At 32.0% G+C, this 25176-nt stretch overlaps 1 protein-coding gene across 3 annotated transcripts in view; it reads right to left on the reverse strand.

Moving 5' to 3' along the window:
* Positions 1-25176, reverse strand: part of Gfrl (Glial cell line-derived neurotrophic family receptor-like) — a 210356-nt gene that overhangs the window by 14391 nt on the left and 170789 nt on the right. For 2 of the 3 annotated variants that reach the window (XM_085659351.1, XM_035869978.2), the window contains 9 exons: positions 19631-19733; positions 19160-19312; positions 14909-15046; positions 13276-13481; positions 10896-11186; positions 10471-10535; positions 10114-10318; positions 9367-9512; positions 8854-8982 (listed from right to left, as the gene is read on the reverse strand). In XM_085659351.1, coding sequence (XP_085515477.1) covers positions 8854-8982; positions 9367-9512; positions 10114-10318; positions 10471-10535; positions 10896-11186; positions 13276-13481; positions 14909-15046; positions 19160-19312; positions 19631-19733 — 1436 coding nt within the window. Of the gene's footprint in view, positions 1-6833; positions 6956-8853; positions 8983-9366; positions 9513-10113; positions 10319-10470; positions 10536-10895; positions 11187-13275; positions 13482-14908; positions 15047-19159; positions 19313-19630; positions 19734-25176 lie in introns of those variants that run through there. The other variant, XM_085659353.1, reaches the window with a different exon arrangement.

Consider the following 25176-nt stretch of genomic DNA (forward strand, 5'->3'; position numbering starts at 1 on the left):
TCTACATCGTTATACGCATAGATTTCTTCAAACACTATAATTTTGGCTCTTGGCCCTCTCTTTTTTTTTTTTTGGTACTTCTTACCTTCTTAATTTTCAACCTTAATCACGTCATATGTTAGTAAGTATGTAATATAACGGATAATAATTCGTTCAACGATCCATTTAGCGTTAAGACAAAGGAAACGTGAAAAATGAAAAAGAGAAAAAGTGAAGGGTCGAGGAAAGAAGTGTTAAAAGAAAAGGAAAAAAATAAAGTCACGAAGTTTTCTTGCTACCGTCAAAATGGGTCTCTAAATTATTAAAAGCTTGAATACTTATTTCTTACACTTCGTACCGTAAGCCGTCTTAACCTTCCCTCACTGCTAGTTTCTAAGATTTATTATCGCTAGCAGTCAGTGGTAGTATAAATTTTCGTATGTTTTATAAACGGTTGACGTGCTTCGATGAAAAGTGCAGATAAATTTTCTCCCTGGAAAATGTTTGACATATTTTCGACGAAATTTAGGCAAGGTATTTCGTTGTCCTGCAATCATTTATTTATGCAAATGAACGAGAAAGGAATAAAAAGTAATCTTTTTAAATGTTTTTTTTTTTTTAGAAAATTTGCAAATTGATAAATTAAAAAAAAAATATATATATATATATATATAATTATATCATAACAACGTGCATAGATAAAATGACTAGATGTATTTCAATTGTTGATTAACGTTAAATTCGTTTTTATTATATTTAATTAACTTCTGTCTTTGAAAATATATAAAGACGTAATATAATACTGAATATTCAATAAACGAAATGGTTACGGTTTGTAATTACATCCAAAAGGATTTTTATGTATTTTAAACAGATGTTAAAATGGGGAGAATTTGTGGACACACTTGTCAACAATGATAATGAGAAGTATATACATAATGTTGCAAAAATCTTCTTCCCTATTAAATTTTATGTTCTTTAGAAGATTTTAATTTTTTATAAGATATATACATTTGCACTTTATATATATTTTGTAAAAGTAAATTTTGAACATTTATAAATATTTAACTACATAGTATTAAATCGTACACTTTGAGACGAATCATTCATAAGTTTTTAATAGCCTTTTACTTTTTCATATTTTCTATTTTACGAATAGAATCGTTCGATTTTAATTGCATAAAAAAAAAAAAAAAAAAAAAAAATACCTGACAGAAATATTTCATCACGTGCAAACGTTTTTTTTCCTTTTTTTTTTCTTTTTTTTTTTTTTTTTTCTTTTTTTTTTTTAACGTTTAAAATTTATCACGTAACAGAAGAAAGTAAACATCGGAAAAGTGAATATTACTCGAAAGACTTATTTAAAATTCGCGTTAAATTTCCTAAGAGACAAAAGAACAAAACCAATCTCTTTCGATTTATTAATCATCATCAAAGAATTTATTATGAATAATAACGTTTAAAATATTAATTATTCGTTTACTTGTTTGTTTCTAGAAAAAGATAACTACTCGTAAGAGAAAACTTCATGTTCAACGTTTAACAAGTACACAGGCAATATACATGTAGAGTTTCGACAGGTTCGTGTTCGCGTGCCAAACGAGAAAGATAGAAAAGTGAAAAATGTGTGAAATGAAAGGAATAGTTCGGCAAAAAAAGAAACGAGCGTCTTCGACTTGGCAGCAAAGAGATGGCAAGATGGAGATGAAGGAATAGAAAACGGGATGAGGAAAGGAGACTATGGGTCCTTCTCTTATATTACCAAAGTTTTATGACGTATGTAGCAACGACAAGGGAATATATAACTTTACTTTTTCTTTTTGTTGCTAGGTCTCTTTCCTACAAAGTACTATGCTCGTGGGAAGATATTCGAATGAGGTGAAGGGTGAAGAGTAAGAACAAGGATAAGCTAAAGTCGATGAACCGTACCTCGAGTATCCTTGAAATTGAAATGAAAACTGCAGACACGGCGAAAGACATAAGCAACAAGAAAACAAATAATAAATTCAAATACAAACAATTCCAAAAGGGTAAAGAGAAGAGATGCGATGTATTCGCTACCCAACGCTATTAAACGCAACTTTCCTACATTTGTAGCACGTGCAAGGCATACTCCACCGTTGTTTGCTAACGTTTCTTGTTTCGCATTGTTGTTATACATACACGAAACGGAATAAATAAGACGTCGATCATTAACTATGCTCTCTCTCTCCCTCTCTCCCTCTCTCTCTCTCTCTCTCTCTCTCTCTTTCTCCCACTCTCTCTCTCTCTCTCTCTTTCTCTCTCATTCATTTTCTCAAAGTTTTAATTAAACTACGAACGAGGAAACAACTCGTCAATTCATTTTACGTATTTTGTTGGATTAAAAAAAAAAAAAAGAAAGTCTAAATAAACGAAACCTCAATTAATAATTTCACGGACAAAATGGTTCTTATCGTCAACAAACTAAATGTCCTTTTAAAGATAATATGGTCGTAGCTGTCTTACGTTTGATCTGTTATCGTAAATCCCATTGTGATTATACGATTACATGGTTTTATAAAAGAACTATAGATGCTAATTAATATAAATAAATATTTATAAGTTTTGAAAAATTATTTAATTTCGTTAAATACATATGAGTTTCTCAGCAAGATTTCAATCTGATAAAGCGTCCGCGAGTGTATTAAATCGATATCAATTAAATCTATTCAATCATTACAAATGAATAAATTCTATTGAATACTAATAAAATATTATTAAATAAATTATCAGATTAATAGATTACAGTCATAAACATAGAAAGAAAAATTTATTCTCTTTACTTATTATATTTCAATTAAAATTTATTATATTAATTTTTTTCTTTCTTTTCTATTTGATCTTATTAAAAGAAAATGTGTTGTTCAAAAAAAAAAAAATTCTTATTTCCAGTTTATGACACAATATTAATTTGATGAAAAAGCAAGAAATAAGAGAACATATGATATGACAGTAAGTCGATGAGTCTCTCTACTTGAAACTATCTAACCGGTGGAACGATAATTTTTCCTCAAATAATTTATTACGTATGAATTTGAAAAGACGTCGCTTTAGACGTCAACGAGTAACACGAAAAGGCTGTTTGAAGGTGAGATTTAGTACGGTGGGGTTCTTCCGTTAGCACTTTGGTCGTTAACATTCTGTAGGTGTTGGTGTGCTACTACTCATGAAATAAAACATTCAAGTATCTTTTAACTTATCACGGTCTTAAATATAGACTTGACTGAATTGAAAAAAGAAAAATAAAAAGAAAAAGGAAAAAAAAAAGAAAAAAGAAAAAAGAAAAGAAAGAAAGAAAGAAAGAAATCTAAGTAGAAAAAAAAAGAAAAAAAAAGAAAAAAAAAAAAGAAAAATCAATCGTCTTAATTAATATTACTTTACAACGAATGAAAATCTGATAAGATAAGAAAATAGACACTATTTTTTTTTTTTTTTTTTTTCAATAAACGATATCAAGCGTAGGAGCACGCTTCGGAATATTGGTTTAAATAACTACAGCGATGTTGACCGGCGTAACGATGACGAAGGATTCAGAGGATAGAACGAACGATGAGAGAGTAGGTAGGCACGATCCATCGGGATTACTCAAAATCGTTTCTTCTATCGGCTAGGGAGGATAGAGTATTTCGATCTACCAAACGAGATAGAGAATCTAAGCGAACTAGAGAGAGAGAGAGAGAGAGAGAGAGAGAGAGAGAGAGAGAGACAGACAGACAGACAGATACATGGACAGATAGATAAACGGTTCGAGGAGATTCAGGATATGTACTATATCTATATACGTATACCTCTATATACTATAGATATAGAATATAATCTAATATATAGGACGATGTGTAAGAGGATAGTAGCAGGAATAGTAGAGATATGTGAGTTTAGGGAATTGCGTGGAGTCATTGGCCACGGGATGACCGTTATCACCCCGATAGACAGCACGTCTATTCTATCCCTCTTCTACCTAAAGAAAAACTCATCCTTAAGATGTTCCCCTCTGTTCTCGTATCTTCACATCAAAGAGAAAGACAAATAATTTAATTCCTTAAAATCCTTTCGCGTGAGGCTTAGAAAAATGTGATCCTATTTTCGTCGAAATTGCCAATAGTTTTTTCCCCTCTCTATATCTCTCTTTCTCTCTCTCTCTCTCTCTCTCTCTCTTTTTCTTTCTTTCTCTATCTATATACTGAACCAAATCCTACGTCGAATAACATCGTGGATTCTTCTAAATTCATTATCGAAGGATGAAACTGCTGCCTCTGGGCTATCACACGAGATATACCCTTTTATCTTTTTGTCTGATATAATAATTCATCTTGACATCGAATAAATTGTTGTTCTATGTTTATCACGTTATTAACGATATAAATGAAACGATAAAGAAGAATCAATCGTTTAGAAAATATATCGTGTCTTCGAATTAACTAAGCGCTTCATACATTTCAAGATCGAAAATCGATTTACAGAAGGTCGGAAAACGTGCTTTACGACTAAGAGTCTATCTCTGTGCGCTACACACCCCAGTTATGTGCCATAACTTTGGTCTATCGCTTAATTGCTTTATTAGAAACTCATTCGGCTCTATCTAGGCGAAGTAGGCGGATACATATGCCGAATTCAGTTCATAGTAGAGATCGGCGACGTTGATCGACGACACGTGCTAATTCGAGGAGTCCTTTCTCTTGGATTTCGCTTATTCCTTGCTAACTTCCCTGATCTCGGAACAAGTTTGTCCTTCGACGAAATTTCTCATTTCCTTTCGTTCTCTTTACTCGAACGATTAATTTTATCGATTTGCCGATTATCAAAATCGTTATTACAATGATTATCCGTTCATTAAAATTTATTCTTTGGTTAATTTATACAACGAAGATAAAAGACTACTCTTTAAAATTATTTATAATTATCCGTTCGTTCATGTGAAATATTATATGTAAATATTTTTAAATTTTAATTAATAAATTGTATTAAAATAAACAGATGATTGATTATATCCTTTCATTTCAATTAATTCTTTCTTATTTTTATATTAATATTTACGTTTTATATTTACGTTTTAATATTTACGATTATTAATTTTCCTTGATAACACTAAATACGTGAATTTTGATTGTATGTTTGTTCAAAGAAAGTTGTGCATTATTTTTGAAAAGTAGCTCCGCCTGGCAATGTAATTCATGGTTCGTCGACGACTGGTAAAGCGCTGGAAAGTTGCCATCGATGCTAGTAAAAGCATTTCGTAGACCGAGCGCAGACCATTTTCCGTCAGCCGATGATTGGTGTGGTGGCGAGCTTTCCTCGAAAGTCTTTGAAAGATTGTCTCTCACTCTCTCTCTCTCTCTCTCTCTCTCTCTCTTCTTTTAATATAGCTGATAGTGAAATTATTATACCTATAATTATATTGCTAATATTCAATTAAGTAAGAAGTCGATTAATTTCATCTATTCGATTATCTTCTATTAAAGAAGAAATTAAGTCGACAAAATTTTTATCTGTAATGCCGGATTTTCAAGAGACATAAACCACAAATATTAATCATGCTTTAGCTTTTCTTTTTTTTTGTCTTTAGTATTTATTCTCATATCGCATAAAGAATGTCAATGTCGATTAACATAATCAAAGCATTTCTCTTTGACGATTACTGAGAATTTATAAAGATAATCTAAAATCGATTAGTTATCTAATTACGAACGTAAAAGGAAAGTCTTTTGCCTTTCAAAGCACGTACTGATCTATCCGGATGATCAAGAAATCAATTTTTTTGTTGACAGTTCAAATTTACCCTCGGCCTATTTGCGGCTTGTATTTTAAATTGATCGTTAATACCTTTCACGTGAGCTTCTTGAACATTTAATTTACGAATTTTAACAAACTCATCTATCTGGAAAAATTGAGAAAAAATTGTTTTCTATCAAACGAAGCCAATACTACTTTTATTTTACGAATACCTTCATCTTTTGAGAATAACAAGATTGGAAGAATTTTTGTTGTTGTTGTTGTTGTTGTGTGCTTCTTCGAGAGAAAATAATATAACAAAATTTTTAGCTGCAATATATAAATGAAAACATATATGACGTATGTACATTCATCCGTACAATTTACATGTAGCGCCGATTAAAATTCGACACCCGACAATATGCCGAGTCCGATTTTTAGTCAGAATTAACGTAAAATTCGTAAATGGGGAGAAAATGTGAGAGAAACAAAGTCGGAAAAAGTGTGTACGTCCAATGAAATAGCAAGCATCCACGGTGTCCATTCAAATCCGCGAAGCCTCCATCAAATTGCAAATCGGCCGACGTTTAATCGCAAATTGGAAATCGCATTGGAAGCTCACGTAACTCGTTCGAAACTTTCGATACTTTTGCTTTTCTGCTTTTCCTCTCTTCTACTTCGTTCTTGTTATACAGGGTGAGGCATTTAAAATAGATCGTTCTTAAAAACAGAAAATAAATATTGTAAATAAAAATTACATTAGATCAGGCGATGACGAGCATTTTTGTTTTCTTTTCTAAATTTAAAATATTTAATATAGTTATTAAAAAATTTTCTTCCATTTTTTTAAATTTATATTTATAAATTTTCATACATTAACGATTGCAGCTATTTTCAATATTGCAGATAATTTCAAACCATTCTAAATATCCCATAGATATTAAAAGGAAAACAAATATTTCCAAGATAAATTTTAAAGTAACATTTTATTTGGCCCACCTAGTATAACACGTTTATATGGGGATGCAATCGGCCGACATATCGCGTACGGTTCGATGTGAACGGAACTTTAAATGCGCGACATTTTGCGCCGGTCAATCGGCTTTGGTTGCAGGTAGAAATCCTCTCTTTCTCTATCCAATCCTCTACCCCCTTGTCGTCACTACCACCCCTTACGGAGTGTCATCCAGCCGTTTCAATTCCTCCCCTCATTTTATGCATGAGAACGAATTAGACGGATTTTCACCTGCAGATTTTCGAAACGATTCGATGCCAATTTAATGTTTCATTCGAATCGAACTTACTCGTAGCTATATAAAAAATAAAACACAATGTGCTTTTTATTTTTATTGTATCGTTGTATTCTTTATCGATCTGTTAACTAATCACTTTATGTATGCTTTTCGCTTTACTATCAACTAATTAAAACGTTTATCAGTTTAAAAGCAATTAGCGCAAGAAGATTAATCTTACAAATATTTACCAACACTTTTCCCGTGGGAATTGAATAAATCCTAATGATGAACGCGATTAAATTCAATCCCGAAGATTAGAAGCGTGTTCGATTTTGGTGCTTACATTATCGACATCTCGCTTGTTACCCGAGAGTTTCGATTGCGTGCTTATGGAATATATCGACGATTAAGTGTATTCGTTGTTAATTGGTTCCATTCATAAGACTTTGAGCGAGTAATAAATACATTTGACCTTCTGTACACTTCGCTAATACGTTCTTCAATATTATTATTTACGTTCAATGATGAATAATAATGTTATATCGATTCTAAATAATATAGAGGAAGGCCTAATAATTAATATTAGTTTAAATATCTTTGGTATTATCGATATTAAAGAAAATTATTTTAAATAAAAGTTGAATGGTTTCTTGGGAACCATCATATTATGAAAAGAACTGTTTTCAATCGAGAAAATCTAGAATAGTATTTTTCACTCTTTTTGAGATTTCAAGATTATAGCTTTTTTTTTTTTTTTTTTTTTTTTTTAATGGAATCCTGTAATACTTTTGGTGTGAATTGATTATTCGTGCCACACCGAATAAAAAAGTATTAGGATATAACGTCGAAGTTTTTTCGAGGTATTTTCAAAAAATATCTATTGATCATGCAACTGTAATGAGCCATATCTTTTCTTGTTGGTTGCATATTCACGATCATAGTTTCTTCGTAAGAGCATTATTAGACATGCACATGCATTATTGTTCAATGGCCCTTAAAACCATTTAACTTTTATTTAATAAATTTTTCTTTGACATCAATAATGTCGCAAAATGGTGCTAATAATTATTGGAACACAATATATATTTAATTATTATTATCATTATTACAAGGCACATTATTAATCAAAGAGTAAAATGGCTTTAGTCAATGAAGAGATAATCGTGTAAATCTTAATATTATATCCATCCTATTTTCAGCGAACATCATTTTCTCTGTTAGTACTACTTCGAGCCAATTTGTTGTCGTGTTATATACGATGCTTTATGTTTATCGGCTATAATTATCAAAGGTAATATTTTGTCGTAAAATCTATTGTGATAAAGTTTAATGTTACGAAATAATAATTTTACAAACGATAATAATAACGCTGATAACAACATCTGATAACACAAAGTAAAGCGTTTAAAGATTTTTTAAAGAACTAACTTAACTTGAATTCGTTGGATTTTTAAAAAAGAGTTAGAATTTTCGCAAAGTTAGAATTTAAGCTCATTATTACAACATGATATTACTTCGTCGTACTTCGTTCCAAGCAAACACAATCGAGAACTCCGTGGATTTCCTTTTATTTGATTTCTTATACATTTAAAGCCTTCGTCTCGTCAAGTACAATCAATTAAAACTTCGACATTATTTCCTCTTTCCGACTACTCGACGTTTGGGAACCACTAACGAATGATTATAATATTTTGTGAGAGTAAACATTTGAATGAATACGCAATATATCGTGAAAAAGTTTTACTTTAAATAATTTTAGATAATTTAATAAAATTTCAAGATATATGTAGTAGCCCTTTTGTTGTTTCTATATTTACGTTTCGAAAATGTTTGATTAAAATCATTGCTCATATTAAACGATTTAAATAAATTCAAATATATACATACATACGAATTAGTATTTGCTTACCTTGACTCGCAAGAGGTGTTGCAAACTCTGAGCTTGACTGCTATTTAAAGGTGGATTGTCCGTACCAAGACGTGCTACTGCAATCACGTTCTCTCGAGTCACATTGTAGAGGAAGAGCGTGCATACGGTCTGTAAAAGGAATAAGGGAAAACATTCCAATGTCATTTCACGTTTCTTCGTATTACCAACTTTCTTTCGTAAGCAATTTCCTCTTTGCGAACGACAAATTTTCCGTGAATTCTTAGTCGATACCAGGAATTAGTAGAAGTAGTAGAACTTTTATGAAAGTAAAAAAAAAAAAAAAAAAGTCTTAAATTATATTCGTAGAAATTCGAAATCTTTGTCATTTCATCTAATTTTTCTTATAACTTATACATGAAAAGATGAAAAGTTGAAAAATTTGTCACAACGGATACGATGTTAAATCGTTATCCATTACGATATGCTAATCGTCGTTAATTCAAATTTTTAATTCAACCATTATCTTGATAGTATCGTTTCGACACAATATACCTGGTTATTGACTTCCTCTCGCATGAAATTGTCGAGAGACGAAACGGCGTCTAGGACCGTAAGATTGTTGTGTGGCCTTAACAAGGTCTCGTCCTTTTCGCTATATCCCAAGAACATAAAAACTCCGTGCGGTATACTGTACGCTCCTATGATGAGAAAAAGAAAAATTAAAAAGATCATTTTTATGAGATATTTTATATCTCTGATACTATAGTAATAATATATAGTTACGTTTAACATTATTTCTTTCACACATACTACATCTACTATTACTATCGTTATTACAATCATCATAGTTATTACTACAATTTTTATATTATTATATTGTTACTTTTATTAGTATTATTATTATTATTATTGTCATTATTTCTTTCATATAGAAATATTTATTAAACGTGTTCTTTATTTGAGAAATGAAAAAAAAAAAAAAAAGAAGAAAAAGAAAAAAAGAAAAGGAAAAGAAGAAATCAATTTTGTAGCGTATATAAAGTTTGACAAAAAATTTGACAGTAGCATTATAATAGAAAACGTATTTCATACAATAGAAAACATACATCATATAACCTATAGGTATCGTATATATCTATGATAAAACGGATATCGACGCGACGAGTGTGAAATATGAAAAATTCGAGTTATTTAAATATTGAGAAAGTATTATGATACGTAGAATGCGTCGAAGAAGAAAATCGACATGAGACATCGAAAAATACGTCGATCGGAGACGTCAGAAATGGCTTTACTTACCAGGTGATGGACGCATACATATGAAACCACCACTATAGCAGAGACATGGACCACGGTGGGCCTGATAAGCTGGCGCCTCATGGTTATAGTAAGCGAAGTCCGTTTTACAAGGAGATGAATCGACGCAGATCGTATTGCAGATGAGAACTTCGCCTTCACCGCATTGACAGAGCTCCGAACATTCTGGCTCGTCTTCGCGATAAAGCTACCGACAAGATCGTTCATTGTGTTACATTGTTAATCGATAAGCGCATTAATTTGACGAACCTTAAAGTTCAGAACACTTTCATGTACATCCAATTTACGTTAAGTACATATTTCTGTGATATAATGAGCCGAAGAGAATAATTAACTCACCCTTTTGCCTTTACCCTCTCGTATGTACTGATGGCTCTGTCTTGGCCTTTGAACGACACAAAAGCCTGAAACGAGGACGATATATTTATCACGTGATATAAAATGCAATAGAAATAAATTTCTATAAATATTAATTGAAATTTATACCAAATGCATTTTGTATACTGAATTACTAAATTATGCTTATAATAAAAATAGCTCTCTTTCTTTTTTTTTCTTTTTTCGTCTCATTTTTAAATCGAGAATACTTAGTAGATAATTTAATTATTTCTTTGATTGATTCATAAAATAAGTCATGATTATAAATTCATTCGATTCAAATTTCTTCTTTGAAACAACATTTATCTATAAACTAATATATAATATTTCTTCATCATCTTTTTAAACGCTTTTAACGATCGCTGAACGGAAAAGACTATACTCACGGGGCGGTGTGGTTGTCGTTGTAGTTGTGCTTGGCGTCGTACTAACGGTGTTAGTCGTGATTTCTAAAGTTTCCGTGGGTTCGGTGGTCGGCCACCTCGTTACTTCCGGTATTTGATTATCTTCAACTCGTTCAACCGCGGTGGCCATCGTAGTAGCCGTCATGCTTACGTGTGTTCTCGTAGTTGACGACGACGTCGTCATTGTTGTCGTCGACGGAATATTGCCAATCGGCGTTGTTCTTGGATAGTGGTGGTGTTTTCGACGTGCATGGTAGTCCTTTTGAGACTCGACTGAAAGGTCCAAGAGTTTGTTTATTATTGACTTGTTTACCTATTTATCGAAATATAAGCTAGCCACTGTATTGTATAAATATATAACTTTTCCCATAGTAAGCTTTAATATTGATTCTTGTCAATCATTTTCTTTCTTTACAATGGCTATTCAAAATAAAGTTTTACAAATTTTTCTTTCGTAAAACACGATATTTTTTTTAGAAAAATTGTTCAGACAAGAGTTCTCGAATTTCGAAAGAAAAATATTACGACATTTATTGTCTTTTTTTTTATTTTATTTCGAAGACATCTCAATATCAAGTTTATTTTTTTAAATATCGAAAGCTACGCTTTCCTTTTTTTTTTTTTTTTTTTTTTTTTTTATAATGATAACATATTCTATGTGAAAAAGCAAGGAACTTTTGAAATATTTTTTTCCACCCATTATCAATTTTTCGAAATATTTAACAAAATATCTCGCATAAATTTGTAAATTTATTTATTTACTTAGACGTTTGATTTAAATAAAAACCAATAGATATCATATAATATATGAGCTTATTGAAATAATATAATTCTTATATGAAAAATTTTTCATGGAAATGTCATGTTTCTGAGATAAAAATTAATAACGCTACATTTCGAAGAATCGAATTAAAGTGAAGAAAATTTAAGAACATATTCTATTAATTGTAAGTATAAAAAATTCTTCTATGAACATGACAAATGTATGCTGTTCATTTTTACGATAATTAAAATATATTCTTTAAAATTTAATCACATGTTTTTGAAAAATCCTGTATAAATTCGATAAGAAAGCAAGCTTTAACGTTGTTTATCCTTCTAATCCTCCATCAACTAACTACGTTCTTCATAAACATGCTCATTATTACACAACACGAACGTGAATGCGATGATATATAACCATTCGCAACATTTCATTATTCATTTCGCAATTTCTATCATTGCAAGGATGAAGCAACGTAGGCAGGAGCAACCGACGGCGTAGCACGGTTCCACCTGAAATTGTAATCAGCTTGGAGTCCCTGGACACTGAAATATTGCGCGACACCTGACCGTAAGCGATAGCTATGCAAGTCCCTTAACAGCGTCGTATGGAACTTAGTTGATATTTTCATATCTTTTTTTTGTTTTTCTTTTTTTTTTTTTGTTTTTTTTTCCGGAACGAAATGAATTTCTTTTGATTTATCAATAAAATATTAATGATAGTTTTAATAGATGCAAATCGATCTCTTTTACGAATTAAGTCGATTATTTTAGTTCGAAACATTTTACTTAAAACATGAATAAAGTATTATCAATATGAATGAAAATTAATACATTCAAATTAAAAAATAAATTATATATTATATGACATCGTAATTAGACAACTGAGTTTAGTTATTAAAAATTTATTAAAGAAATAATAAGATTTATAGAAAGTTTATAATATAATTTAATTCTTTGAATAGACAAATTTTCGGAATATAAAAGCTAAGATGTAAGGAAATTTAATTTTCGTTGTAATGTTGATATCGTTACCATTAGTATACATAGCTTTTCTCTTTGATATTAATTTATTGAACAAATTTTTCGATCCTTGGAATAAAGAAATAAATTAATTATACTTGAGTATAATTAATATCGAATTTAGAACGATTTTAAATGCCCTTTATTAAGAACAATATTCAATAATAATTGACAAATATATTTGTATTATCAAGACAATAAGTCGTTTTAAATAACGCCAGTTCTCTCGACTGAATATAAATCTCTTGCAAAATGTCATTATCGTACAAATGTGATCAATATAATTATGCACTTCATATATTTTAAGTAAAATAATCACAAATGACATTTTCAATATTTATAGAACAAAGTAAAGGTTAAAAAAGGGTTAGAAAAAAGATAAAAAAAAAAAAAGAAAAATCGTCTAACAACTTAGATAAGAACTTATTATAAAAGTAAATATGTCCTTATGATAATATATATATATATATATATATATATATATATATATATACATCACTTTCAAAATTCTGGTTTCAGCAAATGTACATATATAACGTAGAGTACTAAGAGTGTCTCCAGAACTTAATTAACTTACCTACACACGGGTTAACCCAAAGGAGTCTTTGCCAACCAAGACAGTCGTAGAGTTGCGTGAAGTCGGTGCCTTTGCAAGCGCAATTTGAACGAAGTTCGGTCCCAAGTATACCTAGCATCGCTTTCCTACAATCGGATGGTGGTCCAGCACATTTTTTCGTTACACTGTCTACCGCACAATTTTGCTCGTAATGCTCCAATCTCATGCTAAATGTTTGAAAAAAAAGACGTAAGAAAGGGAAAAAAAGAAAGAATTAAAATAACGATTAGATAAATATGATTAACAGTCAATGAATCGGTGATTTGTAAGTAAGTACACAGGGACAAAATTGGAAAGAATTCTCGTCGATTTCAAGAGGGAAAAATGCGACCCTACTTGATTCATTAATCAGAGAATTAAAAAGGGGGACGTCAAGATACTTCCCCAATGAGCTCGTCGTTTGAGTAATTAGAGAAAAAGGAGGGGTTCAAAAATTTCTTAAGTGACTTCGATGTCGACCGGAAGGAAAAAGAGAAAAATCGTTTCGATAAACTTAATGAATCATTCGATCGATCAAAACCAAACCGTATGCCTTCGTTGACGATAGATTAAAAATAAGTTAAATGTAATAGGTTTTATTTTCGAGGATGTCAAAAGAAATGAAGAAAAATTATTCTTATTCCTTATTATACCATTAAACCTACACTTCATAGTATATCGCTATACGTATCTAATTTTTTTTTTTTATAATAATAATTATTTCATTTCAATTCTGACTAAATATATTCACTCATATACACTTTATTATTATATCATCATTTTTATATATATATACAATTATTATTATATATATATATATATATATAAACATATAGATATAATTATTTTTCTGATTTTAGAAAGTAATTTCTTTGGATTCAGAAAATATTTTTTTTTTTTTTTGGATAAAATATAAAATTTTATGCAGTGTAGGGTTAAGGTCAATTTTCTCTTGAAACAAACGTACCGAAAGAATTCGTAATTTTGCTGCATTTTCAAACACAAGTAGTAAAGATCCGAGTAACTAAGTAAAGCACTGAATTTCACAAGAAATGCTTTCAACGTGAATATTTGTTCGTCTACGAAGTATGAGACGGGGAAAAAGATGGAAAAAGAGAAAGAGATTTTTAACGAAGAAAGTTTTGCAAATAGTACATCTATATTCTAGACAAAATGAAAAAAAATTTATGTAGGTCTCAGAAACCCTTAACATCTATATATCTATGTATCGAAAATACACTTCTTTATCTTTAATTTAGCAACGACGAATTCCAATAATTTATATGGTTCATTGATTTCTTTACATTAAATTTATTAAAAACACACATCTATTTGCCATTAACTCGATGAATTAGATTTTAAATATTTACATAAATCAAAAATAAATCTTATATGATATATATTGAGAAAGTACATATTTTTCATTTATATTTTACATTTCTTTAATAATCTCGATGAAATCACCTGTAAATTTTTTATAGATTTTTATATTTAGAAACGTTCGAAATTTCGAAAAATTAATGAAACTTTTATTAAGAAATAAAACGATCGAAAAATCTCGAGTGAAAAATGAAAATGATCGTAATTATCTTGATCATTGAACACGTATACTTGCCGGCAGGCTTCGTTTTTCTTGCAAGTTTCCGCGAGACTGTGACATGTGGGCATATCGGCACCTTCGATACGTTGAGCACATGCAGGATGCATCTTTTCTTGTGCTACGATGCATTCGTCTTTTCTGCCATCGGTTTTTCTATAAAATAAGAAAAAAAATTATACATTATAGATAATATTCAATCTTCCGATATCGTTATCGACATACGTAAATTTATATATAAATCTAAAGTAAATTAATAAATTATATCTTTTCTTTCTCTTTTTTTTTGGTTTTTTTTTTTTTGTTTTTTTTTTTCTTTTAACATAACAATTAATTCCTTCGTCCTATAATACGTCTAATATCTTTAAGATTATTAATGAATGATATTTCTTTATAAAAAATGAAACGAATCGATAAATAATTCTCAATAAAAATTATTTATTAACATTGCAATGAGACTTAGCAATACGTTTGATAATAATTCACACACGGTGTTATGTTCCGAAGTTGCATGTCCGAAAAGAGAAACGTAAAGGATTCTCCAAAGACCATTTCAAGGGAATACTGGAACGTTTCTCGTGTAGAAACCTTTGTAAAAAATAACGCGAGGTAAATCCGAAACGAATCGTGCAGACACGCCAATTTACCGCAAGACAAAGCACCTTTTGAAACAGAAGAAGGGAAGAACAAGAGCATATCGTTCCTTCTTCCATTTTGTTCTTTTCTCTTCTCTTCTTCATCTCCTTCTGCTACTTCTGCTTTGGTCTTCCTTCATGTCTCTTCCCCTTCCTCAGAAAAAACGAGAGCTCATACCCAGAGATTCTTACGAGAGAAATTCCCAAAGAGGCATTGCAAGGTGGCCATTGTTCAAGGAGCATTAAATGAGCTGGCTATATATTTTATTCAGCTTTGTCAAGGCAAATCGTACTATTTTTTCTTATTTCTTTCTTATTCAATACTTATTTAATCGGTTATTAGATGCACGTCCTTGTGCAAAAATGAATGTGTGTGAAAAAGAGAGAGAGAGAGAGGGAGAGAGAGAATGAGAGAGAATGATAAACAGATAAGGAAAGAGATGGAAATAGAGATAAATTAGCATGAACAAAAGGAAGGCTCGACGAACGGATGTAGAGATCAGGTGGAAATAAAAAACTGATCAAATAGACGAAAGAGAGAAAGATAGAGAGAGAGAGAGAATAGAAAAGATAGAACAAAATGTGGAAAACGACAAGGAAGGAAAGTTTTCGCATTGTTTCGCTGGTGAAAGCCACTTAAAAGTTATAGAAGTCTCGTTAGAAAGGATAAGCCTCTATCTAGCTTCCCTTTTCTGCATTCTCATGGGATCTACTAACGGATGCGGAATTCTTCCGAATTGTACGTTTCTTACTCTTTCTCTATTAGGCCTGATTAATTGTATTGAACGAGAGACGCAAAGATCATTCCGTAAAAATTGTAAATTCAAATTATAAATGAAAATATAATACGCGATATGTACGAATAAAAATGTTCCTTTTTTTTTTTTTTTCTTTTATTTTGTATTACTTGCACATACGTAAATTATTCAATGTAGATAACTCTAGATTGATAGTTAATTCGAAAGTGAATATTTTTAAAACAATCTCTTTTGATATAGTACAGTGTAATATTCACTGTTGAAACAACAATTCTGATTAATGTTGTATGTGTATATATTTATGTACGATACATATATATATATATATATATATATATATATATATATATGCATACATTCGATTTTCCGTAAAAACTTTATTACTCAGTTCTGACGTGTTCACGCTTTAATATCGGTTTACATGGTTATTGTGAAAGGTATATCACCATTTCGATGGAGACAGCTCGATTGACCTTTAATTGGCCGCTTTTGTCCTGCTTTTATGAATTCGGTATCGAACATCAAATACAGCTTCCCTCTTTCTCACTCATTCTCGCCATTCACTCAATTCTCCTTTCTCTCTCTCTCTTTCTCTCTCTCTCTCTCTCTCTCTCTCTCTCTCTTTCATCCCTGTTTTTCGTTTTATGCGCCATGTAAATTCAGTTGGAGCTTAGGTTGGATATGTCGGTGACTTAAAACAGACAACTTAATTAAAGCATAAACTTTTACCCTTATGATACCAAAATAAGCAGTATGTACAGTTAATAAAGCCAACAAATGTAAATGCGGTATACTATCAAAAGCTTGAGAAATAATATAAATTCTTTTATATTCGAAAGTGTTCAGTATCAAGCTGGTAAATCTAGAACACGCAAATGAATTAAGGGTACATTATCTCTCGTAATGAGATAGCCAGAGAGGCGTGTTGTAATCGTCATTTACAGCCCTAATGTGTCCAATGTCTCATAATGTGCATTCCATAATAGCTGGAGCCGACCAGCAACGTCGTTAAATTTTAGAGATGGGATGCATTAGGCAAGCAAATTAATATGAAAGATTTTCTCCTGTCATCATTCTAGACATCCACGTGGATTTAAATTTATACCTATCTAACTATCATAGAAACGAAACTTCCCTCCCTCTCTCTCTCTCTCTCTCTCTCTCTCTCTTTCGTTTGTTATTCGATCGAAGCAAGAAAATTTAATGAAATTTCTATCATGGGTAAGCCGCGAATGCGTAAAACAGCTTTAATGAAAATTGATAATCACGGCTTTACGTTAGCTGCATCCCACGGTATTCCACAGGTTTAATAGATCGCGTTGTAGCATGCAGTGATCATCAACCGACACGAACGAACACCAACGTCGTTGTCGGGTTCGGGTTGAACCATGCAGTACGTTGCTCGAAAGCTGTGCAATTTGATTGGATAGTGATTGAGCGTTCCGTCAACCGTGAAAATACAGCCTTCCTGTACAACGCGATCACGTTAATTGAAAGGATGATTAAATAAAAATGTTATGCATCGGTTTGTCGAATTGTCGGTGATCCTTCACGGTATGATTGCCGAAGGGATAAATTTCTTATCTCTCTCTCTCTCTCTCTCTCTCTGTCCTTTTCACATCTACATTTTTAAAAGAAATAACTTTAATATCGTTTGTACGAAGATTATGATGATAAAATTCTGTTCTCTTCTAAAATGATAAGCTCTTATTTCTATGAAATAATAATCATTCGCTGATTGCGATCTATATCTAGAAGGAAGATGTTCAGGATTCCTTTCGTGATCTCTTTCGTCCGGAATTCTCCGTTATGATACGTGACGTTTATAGAAGTTTAGAAAGCAACCTGTTGCACGATTTGCAAAACAAACCTTATGCTAAGAACGCCAGCTTACGAATGAAGAATATTAACGCTTCGCTATAGTATATCACTTCTTAAGTACTTAGAACAGATTTATACCTGGCAATTTACTTCGCCTTGAATGTCTTCATGAATAAAATACAACCTTCATACAAGTTCGTAAAAGCTCGTTACTCAAAATGATATCGTAACTTTGATGACACTTTAATATAGATATCATACGTCGTGTAAATCGAAAGGAAAGTTATTTTCAAAATGGTCGAAGATAGCGATGACCATCAATTCATTTATACTTTTCATTCGTGACGTAATCTACGCTATCGTTGATTCTGTTATATCTATCTCTCTGCGGATTGATTGACGTGTGTAACAACGTACGATGATATCGACGCGATGGAGAATCGTAAGCCGGATGCTTTTGATTGGCTCCTGATTGAGCACGGTGCACGATTCCTGAAATCGAACTAGTTTGCGTTTTGTCCTATGAATCGGTTCGTTGTAACGCTATACTCGTTCGATCGTACTCGTATAGAAACATACAGTGAACATTATGGAAATTTTTGCATCGAGTACTCGCACGTTGCGTCTAATTCATAGTGGGTTTCACACGTACATTATTGTACGTACGTTGTCGCGGCTGTCGTTGACGTTCTATCAACATGTTGCATTCGTCTAGGAGATATATCATCGCTCGATCGTGCCTCGACTAGTATTGTTTGTTCTTCCTATTACATTTAAATATGTATAGGTTTGAATATATAAATGATCGATATCAACAATAAAATAAATAGAATAGGAGAAACAGTAATTGTATATCTATAATAGAATAACCATGTTAACTTTTTAGTTTACTTTAATTCATTCTTTTTTTTTTTTTTTTTTTTTTTTTTTTTTTTTTTTTTTTTTTTTAATGAAATTTATGAGATATAGAAGATGATTATTTTCGAAAATATATAATAAAGACTTATACAAATTAATGTTTATATTTGGTATCGTATAAATCAATTTATACTTACCGGCACAAACAGAAAGCTATTTCGATGGAGTGCTTGTGATTAGCCGTTTTATAGAAGTGTTGTAGAGCTGCCATACATTCGTTTCTCGCGCAGCTCGTCAAACCACAGTAATTCAGGACCGGCTGTAATAATGCCTTGCACTCCGGGTCGTTCCTGAATAAACGATACTGTAGTTAACGCCTTTGAATGCAACTAAGCGCGATAAATCTCGTCTAGACTCATGATAAAATGATGATTCTATTCTAGTACGACTACGTTGTTGCTTTTAGTCCTTGTTTCTTCAAGTCTCTCTTTCTCTCTCTCTCTCTCTCTCTCTCTCTCTCTCTCTCTCTCTCTCTCTCTCTGGTGTACATCAATGTACAATATTATTAATAAGCTACCGCTTCAGTTTTGCTTTTAATAATGGACCATTTGAGATTTACCGCTTATCGTGTGATTACAGCGTAAATGTGAAATGAGATTAAAGCTTACTTGCACGATGTGTATGCATGATGACATGTACTGGAAAGTATCAACTTAGGTGGTTGCTGAATCTTGTCAATTTCCGATTTAGCAGATGGTAGAGCTGCAGCTTCTATAAATAAAGATAAAATTTAAATGATTACTTTTTCTTTTTTTTTTCTTTTTTCTTTTTATTTCATTTCATTCGATCAATGATTCCAAATAGTACGATAATTAATTTCGAACAATTATTATTCATGCATATGGATTTATTTAATCTGAGTAATAAATGATTGGATATTAATTAAATTGTTAGTTAAGAAGGGAGAATAAATTCGTCACGAAGATCTTAACTTTTTCTTCATGATTAAAGAATAAATAAATCATCTCGTTTTTATTCCCGTTAGAAAAGCATTATATCTTTCGATCCCTTTTCTTATTCATTAATTTACAAGACATCTCTGTCTTCATTCTTGAAATTTTATTTGTAATCAAAATAGATTTCATAAATTCATCGTTGATCGATTGAAAATCTCTTCAGATTTAATTAATTTCGAAGTTTGAAACAAAATCTTAATACGATGTCAGATACTTTGCAATGTCTTTGTACTTTCAAGGGGGAGGCAAAAAAAAAATTAGTTGAATGATGTCTCTTCTACGGAAAGTAATTTTATAAGACAGAAAGCTTTATCGTACTTGGGCTTGTTTCATCCTGTCACCCCTCATTCACCCTTCCGACCCACTAGTTTTTCTCTATATTCATCTGTTACTACATTTTTTCTCGCTCACCAACCCCAACGAAGATTGCTATCGGCTAAGTTAAACATTCCAGGATGAACTATACCCGTACGTGCGCTCCTACCGTTTACATAAGCGAGGCGAGAGACCTAGTTTCCCAACTCGCGTATACAAATAAATGATAAATCGTCAACGAGCACCGGCGTGACGTGGTGACCTCGCATGTTGCCTAAGTAGCGAACCATAAGCAAGTCCAGAGAAAAATGGTTTAACCTGACGTCTTTCTGGGCTTCGAGCAATATCGTACGATGTTTATCCATTCGACCGATCTCTCTCTCTCTCTCTCTCTCTCTTTTTCCTTCCAAACTATTCAATTCTATTTCAAGTTTTACAAGAATATCTGAAGTATCTTATTTTTTTATTTTTATTTATTTTTTTCTTTTTTTTTCTTTTTTTTTTAATTAGAAAATCACATTAATACAATCTTGGTATTTATATATGAGAGGTAATGAAATTTTTGGAAAAAGATCGATATCCTTGTTGGAAGATACATTGTTTGTCAAATATTCGATGATAAAGGTCAAGCTCGATAAAAAATTATCGTAAAAACTCTTGACTTGTCACAATGACAAATGTTATATATCGTTAACGAAGAACCTTTTCGTTCGATCGATGAATCGAAGAGGGGTTAATGACTAGTCGAACCTTTCTGAATATTCCAAGGACTAACGATGCTAAGAGAGAGAGATAGAAAGAGAGAGAGAAAGAGAGGGGGAGAGAGAGAGAGCAAAGATTTCTCATGAGTAGAGCCGCCCTACCAGATGACTGGCCATAAGTCAAGCACCATGGCGAGCGTGGATTCGACGCAGTTTATTAAGACAAACGAGCAGCCATCATCCTTTCGGGCCTCTCGCACTCTTTCAACCGCCTTAATCGTCGAGAGAGCTAACGTTCGTTCGCTTCGAGCTGTCTGTGTCTGCCCATTCATTCGTCTTCCCTTAAACGCCTACAAAAATGTAATCCTCTTCCCATTCCCGAAAACGAATCAAAGAGGGTCGTAACGATGATCGCAGGCTGATTCATCTCGCAGTAAGTTCGATATTTTATATTCGACTTTTATGAGACAGAGTGTTGGTTTTTCCACAAAAGAAAAAGAAAAAAAAAAAAAGAAAAGATAAAAGAAAACGAAACAGGGATCTACTTTCTCATCTAGAGACAAAGTTGAATGAGACAAAGTTGGATGGTAGATATATATTTTTTCGTTCGTATCATCGAGCCTTTCGAGAGGCACTCACCGATGAAATTCAAAGTAGAATCGTCAAAAGGGCATTCCTAGAAGCTGCTACCGCGGTAAAATTAATCGTCAAGGGTTGGTAGACTTTAAGGACTAAGGAGAAGGTGAATCGAGATTCTTCGTAGAATCGAGATCTCATTTCGTCTCTTTCTTTCTCTTGTCTATTCTGTCTTCTTCTAGAAGTGATTTGAGAAGGGATTCGTTTTATGTTGCCTGAGGAAGAGAGGCTCTTCGACCCTTCTCCTCCAACGACGAGAAGACGACGATGGTCCTCTGAGGAGGAACCATAAGTTTCTCGATCCGAGTCAGGACGAGTCTATTTAGAGGGGATGATCGGAAGCATCCATTGGCTACATTGGTTTGGGTACGACCCTTTAAACGACTGTACTACTTTTGGCCGATCCCTCCTAGTAGTAACGGAAAAAGTAATAGAGAGAAGTAGAGCGAAAGAGACAGACAGAGAGAGAGAGAGAGAGAGAGAGAGAGAGAAAGTGAAAGAAGGGGAAGGGGGAGAAAAGACTAACCACTTGGTGGAAAACTACAGGAATATCAATGGAGAAAAGTTAGTTCGGAGAAGACAGGAAGATTTCGACAAGGAGGGGATTCAGTCAATGAATTGACTTTCGATTCTCTCTCTCTCTCTCTCTCTCTCTCTCTCCCTCTTTCTCATTATTTCAATGTAAAATTTAATAATTCTTGCTATCCTGTTTTATTTTGTACATATCTAAAATGTTAAACTTTCAAGAGAAAATGACGATGAGAAAATGATGAAAAGAATAGAAGTTGAACTGATCATTAGGTGCATCGTCGAACACGATAACAGTAGGTGAATCGATAGAGGAAAGGCAATTCTCTAACGAACTATATCGTCTTGAATCCCGAAGGACGTGCCGTAGATCAGGACTATCTCGGCCAGGTAACCAAGGAATATCAATCCTGTAAGTCCGCTTTCAGACGTGCTACGTAAGATTCTTCGTGTTGCGCGGTAGAAACAGAGGCAATTCCGATTGGCGGTAATTGGAACTCGTGTCCGAGAGAGACTTTGGGAAAGAGAGAAAGAAGTAGAAGGGGCAAACGGGAGAGAAAGAAAGAGAGAGAGAAAAAGAAAGAAAGAGAGAGAGAGAGAGATCGATTTTACTGTCCGAAATATATGTTGAACTTCTTCTATACGAAATGGGCCAGCGATCTGTTATAGTCAAATAAAATAGGTTTTTATATATATATAAAAGGAAACAGAAAAGATAAAAGAAAAAAGATGGATCTAAGTAATTAGAAAAGGATTAGAAATCTACCATGGATTAATATTTACAAATATCGATATATAGCAATAAAAATATTATAAATTGGATTACATATATAATTTCAATTAATTTTCTTTTTGAAATAAATAAATGAGTAAATTTCTCTAATAACAAACGTTAAATTTGTTCATACAATTTCTTATGAGATTGAATTAACTTTTTTTCTTTCTTTTTTTGATATCAAAATGTATTGCTCATCCTCCATAATAACAGATAGAAAACGGAAGCTTTTCGTGTGACGCAGGTGTACGATAGAAGTAGAAGCTATTATATGTCAAAATTCATAGAAATTTTCGAACGAAATCATCATTTTGAGTAGACACATACATATAGTTTTCAGAATACTCGCGTGCACATCCATGTGAAAGCACCCTCATATATATGTATGTATGTATATATATATATATATATATATATATAGAGAGAGAGAGAGAGAGAGAGAGAGAGAGAAAGAGAGAAAGAATGGGCTTACGAAAATAATTCGAATGGTGGAAAAGCGTCGATAAATGGACGGATAACTTTCTAAAGCGTTAGGAAACGCGTACGGATAGGAGATCAAAAATAGTTCAAGTAGGTATTTCTACCTAGAATTTTGAATAGAAAAGTAAAATTAATTCGAATAGTTTGAATGAGAGCAATTAATTACTGTTAGCATTGAGAGGGAATAAAGCTTTTCGTATAAAATTAAACGACCCGTAGGATATCCTTTATATCCATCTTTCGTTTATTGTTCCTTTGTTTCTTTGTATATATATATATATATATATATATATATATATATATATATATACAAAAAAATATATATATATTTCTATATAATTAAATATTCAAAAACCTTCATTTCATTATATCGTACATTCTTTTCTTTCATTTTTTATTAATATTAGAATAAAAACAGAATATAACAAGATATTATAATTATCTTAGATATCAAATTAAATTGAGAAATAAAACGTATCTTATCTTTTTTAATAAAATAATCCTCTCTAAACGTTGTCCTAAATTACGTCTTTCGTCTTCGATCGTTCGTTTTAAACTAACTCATCCTCGACCGTTTTGTTTTGTAGACATATACAGAACTTATTCTATTATTCCTTAGATATCCTTCAATGATAATAGAACGCTCGCTTGTTTTGTTTATTCTAGGCCTAAGAGTGATATAGAACTACATATCCTTGTCTCTCTACCTCTCTCTCTCTCTCTCTCTCTCTCTCTCTCTCTCTCTCTCTCTCTCTCTCTCTCTCTCTCACACACACACATACACATTTCTTTTAACACTAAACCTAATTTCTTTTTCCTGGAATAAGACGATAAAAGATATGAAAATAAACATTGTATCATACACCGGATCTGTTTCTATGAAGTGTAATCAATGAATTCCGGAAACTACAAAATATCGACCGATCTCCGCCCGTTTTCTTTCTTTTTATTGTAAAAAAAAAAAAATTAAAAAAAAATAAAAAAAGAGACGTAAACTCTCAAGAACGGTACATATACCGTTGGATGAAAAAAGCGGGTATTTGTGGTTACTCTTAACTTACTAATATACTCGAAACCGACCTCGTGGTCGATCGATCGGTCTACTAAACTAATTGAGAAAAAAGTAAACAACATATGAAGCGTATGTATATATTTCGAGAGAAAGAGAGAGAGAGAGAGAAAGAGAGAAAGAGAGAGAGAGAGTAATGCGTTGGAACCACTGCCGTTCGAGTTTGCGGTTAGATTTTACTTTACATATGTAGATAAATGTATATATACATATATATGTATATATGCATACACATAAACGTATATATATATATATATATATATATATATATATATATATATATATAAGTTTACGTTTCTATGCGTATGTATTTGAAATCGATAGGACGCTATATTTTTGATGTGGTGCAAATCTAACGTACATTGCTAGGAATGAATGCATGAAATGCATGATATATATCATATATATATATACATATATAATATATATATATATATGTACATAAATGCATATAAGTAACGCATGCATACGTACGATCATTGAATATCGCGAGTTAGGCACGTGTGTATGAATTATAATTACGGTGACCCGTTTGTTTAGTTTTCTCGATAGTAGCAACGATTTTATGCCGTGTTCGTTCTCGTGAGAATGTTATGAATTAAAAAGGGTTGACACAAAAAAGAGAAAGAGATAGAAAAAGAGAGAAGAATTTAACGGAGTCGCACAGTTTTATTCTCACACGTCAATTTATCCA

Source organism: Vespa mandarinia, chromosome 9 (assembly GCF_050613455.1).
Source record: "Vespa mandarinia isolate Hongniang chromosome 9, ASM5061345v1, whole genome shotgun sequence".
NCBI lineage: Eukaryota > Metazoa > Arthropoda > Insecta > Hymenoptera > Vespidae > Vespa > Vespa mandarinia.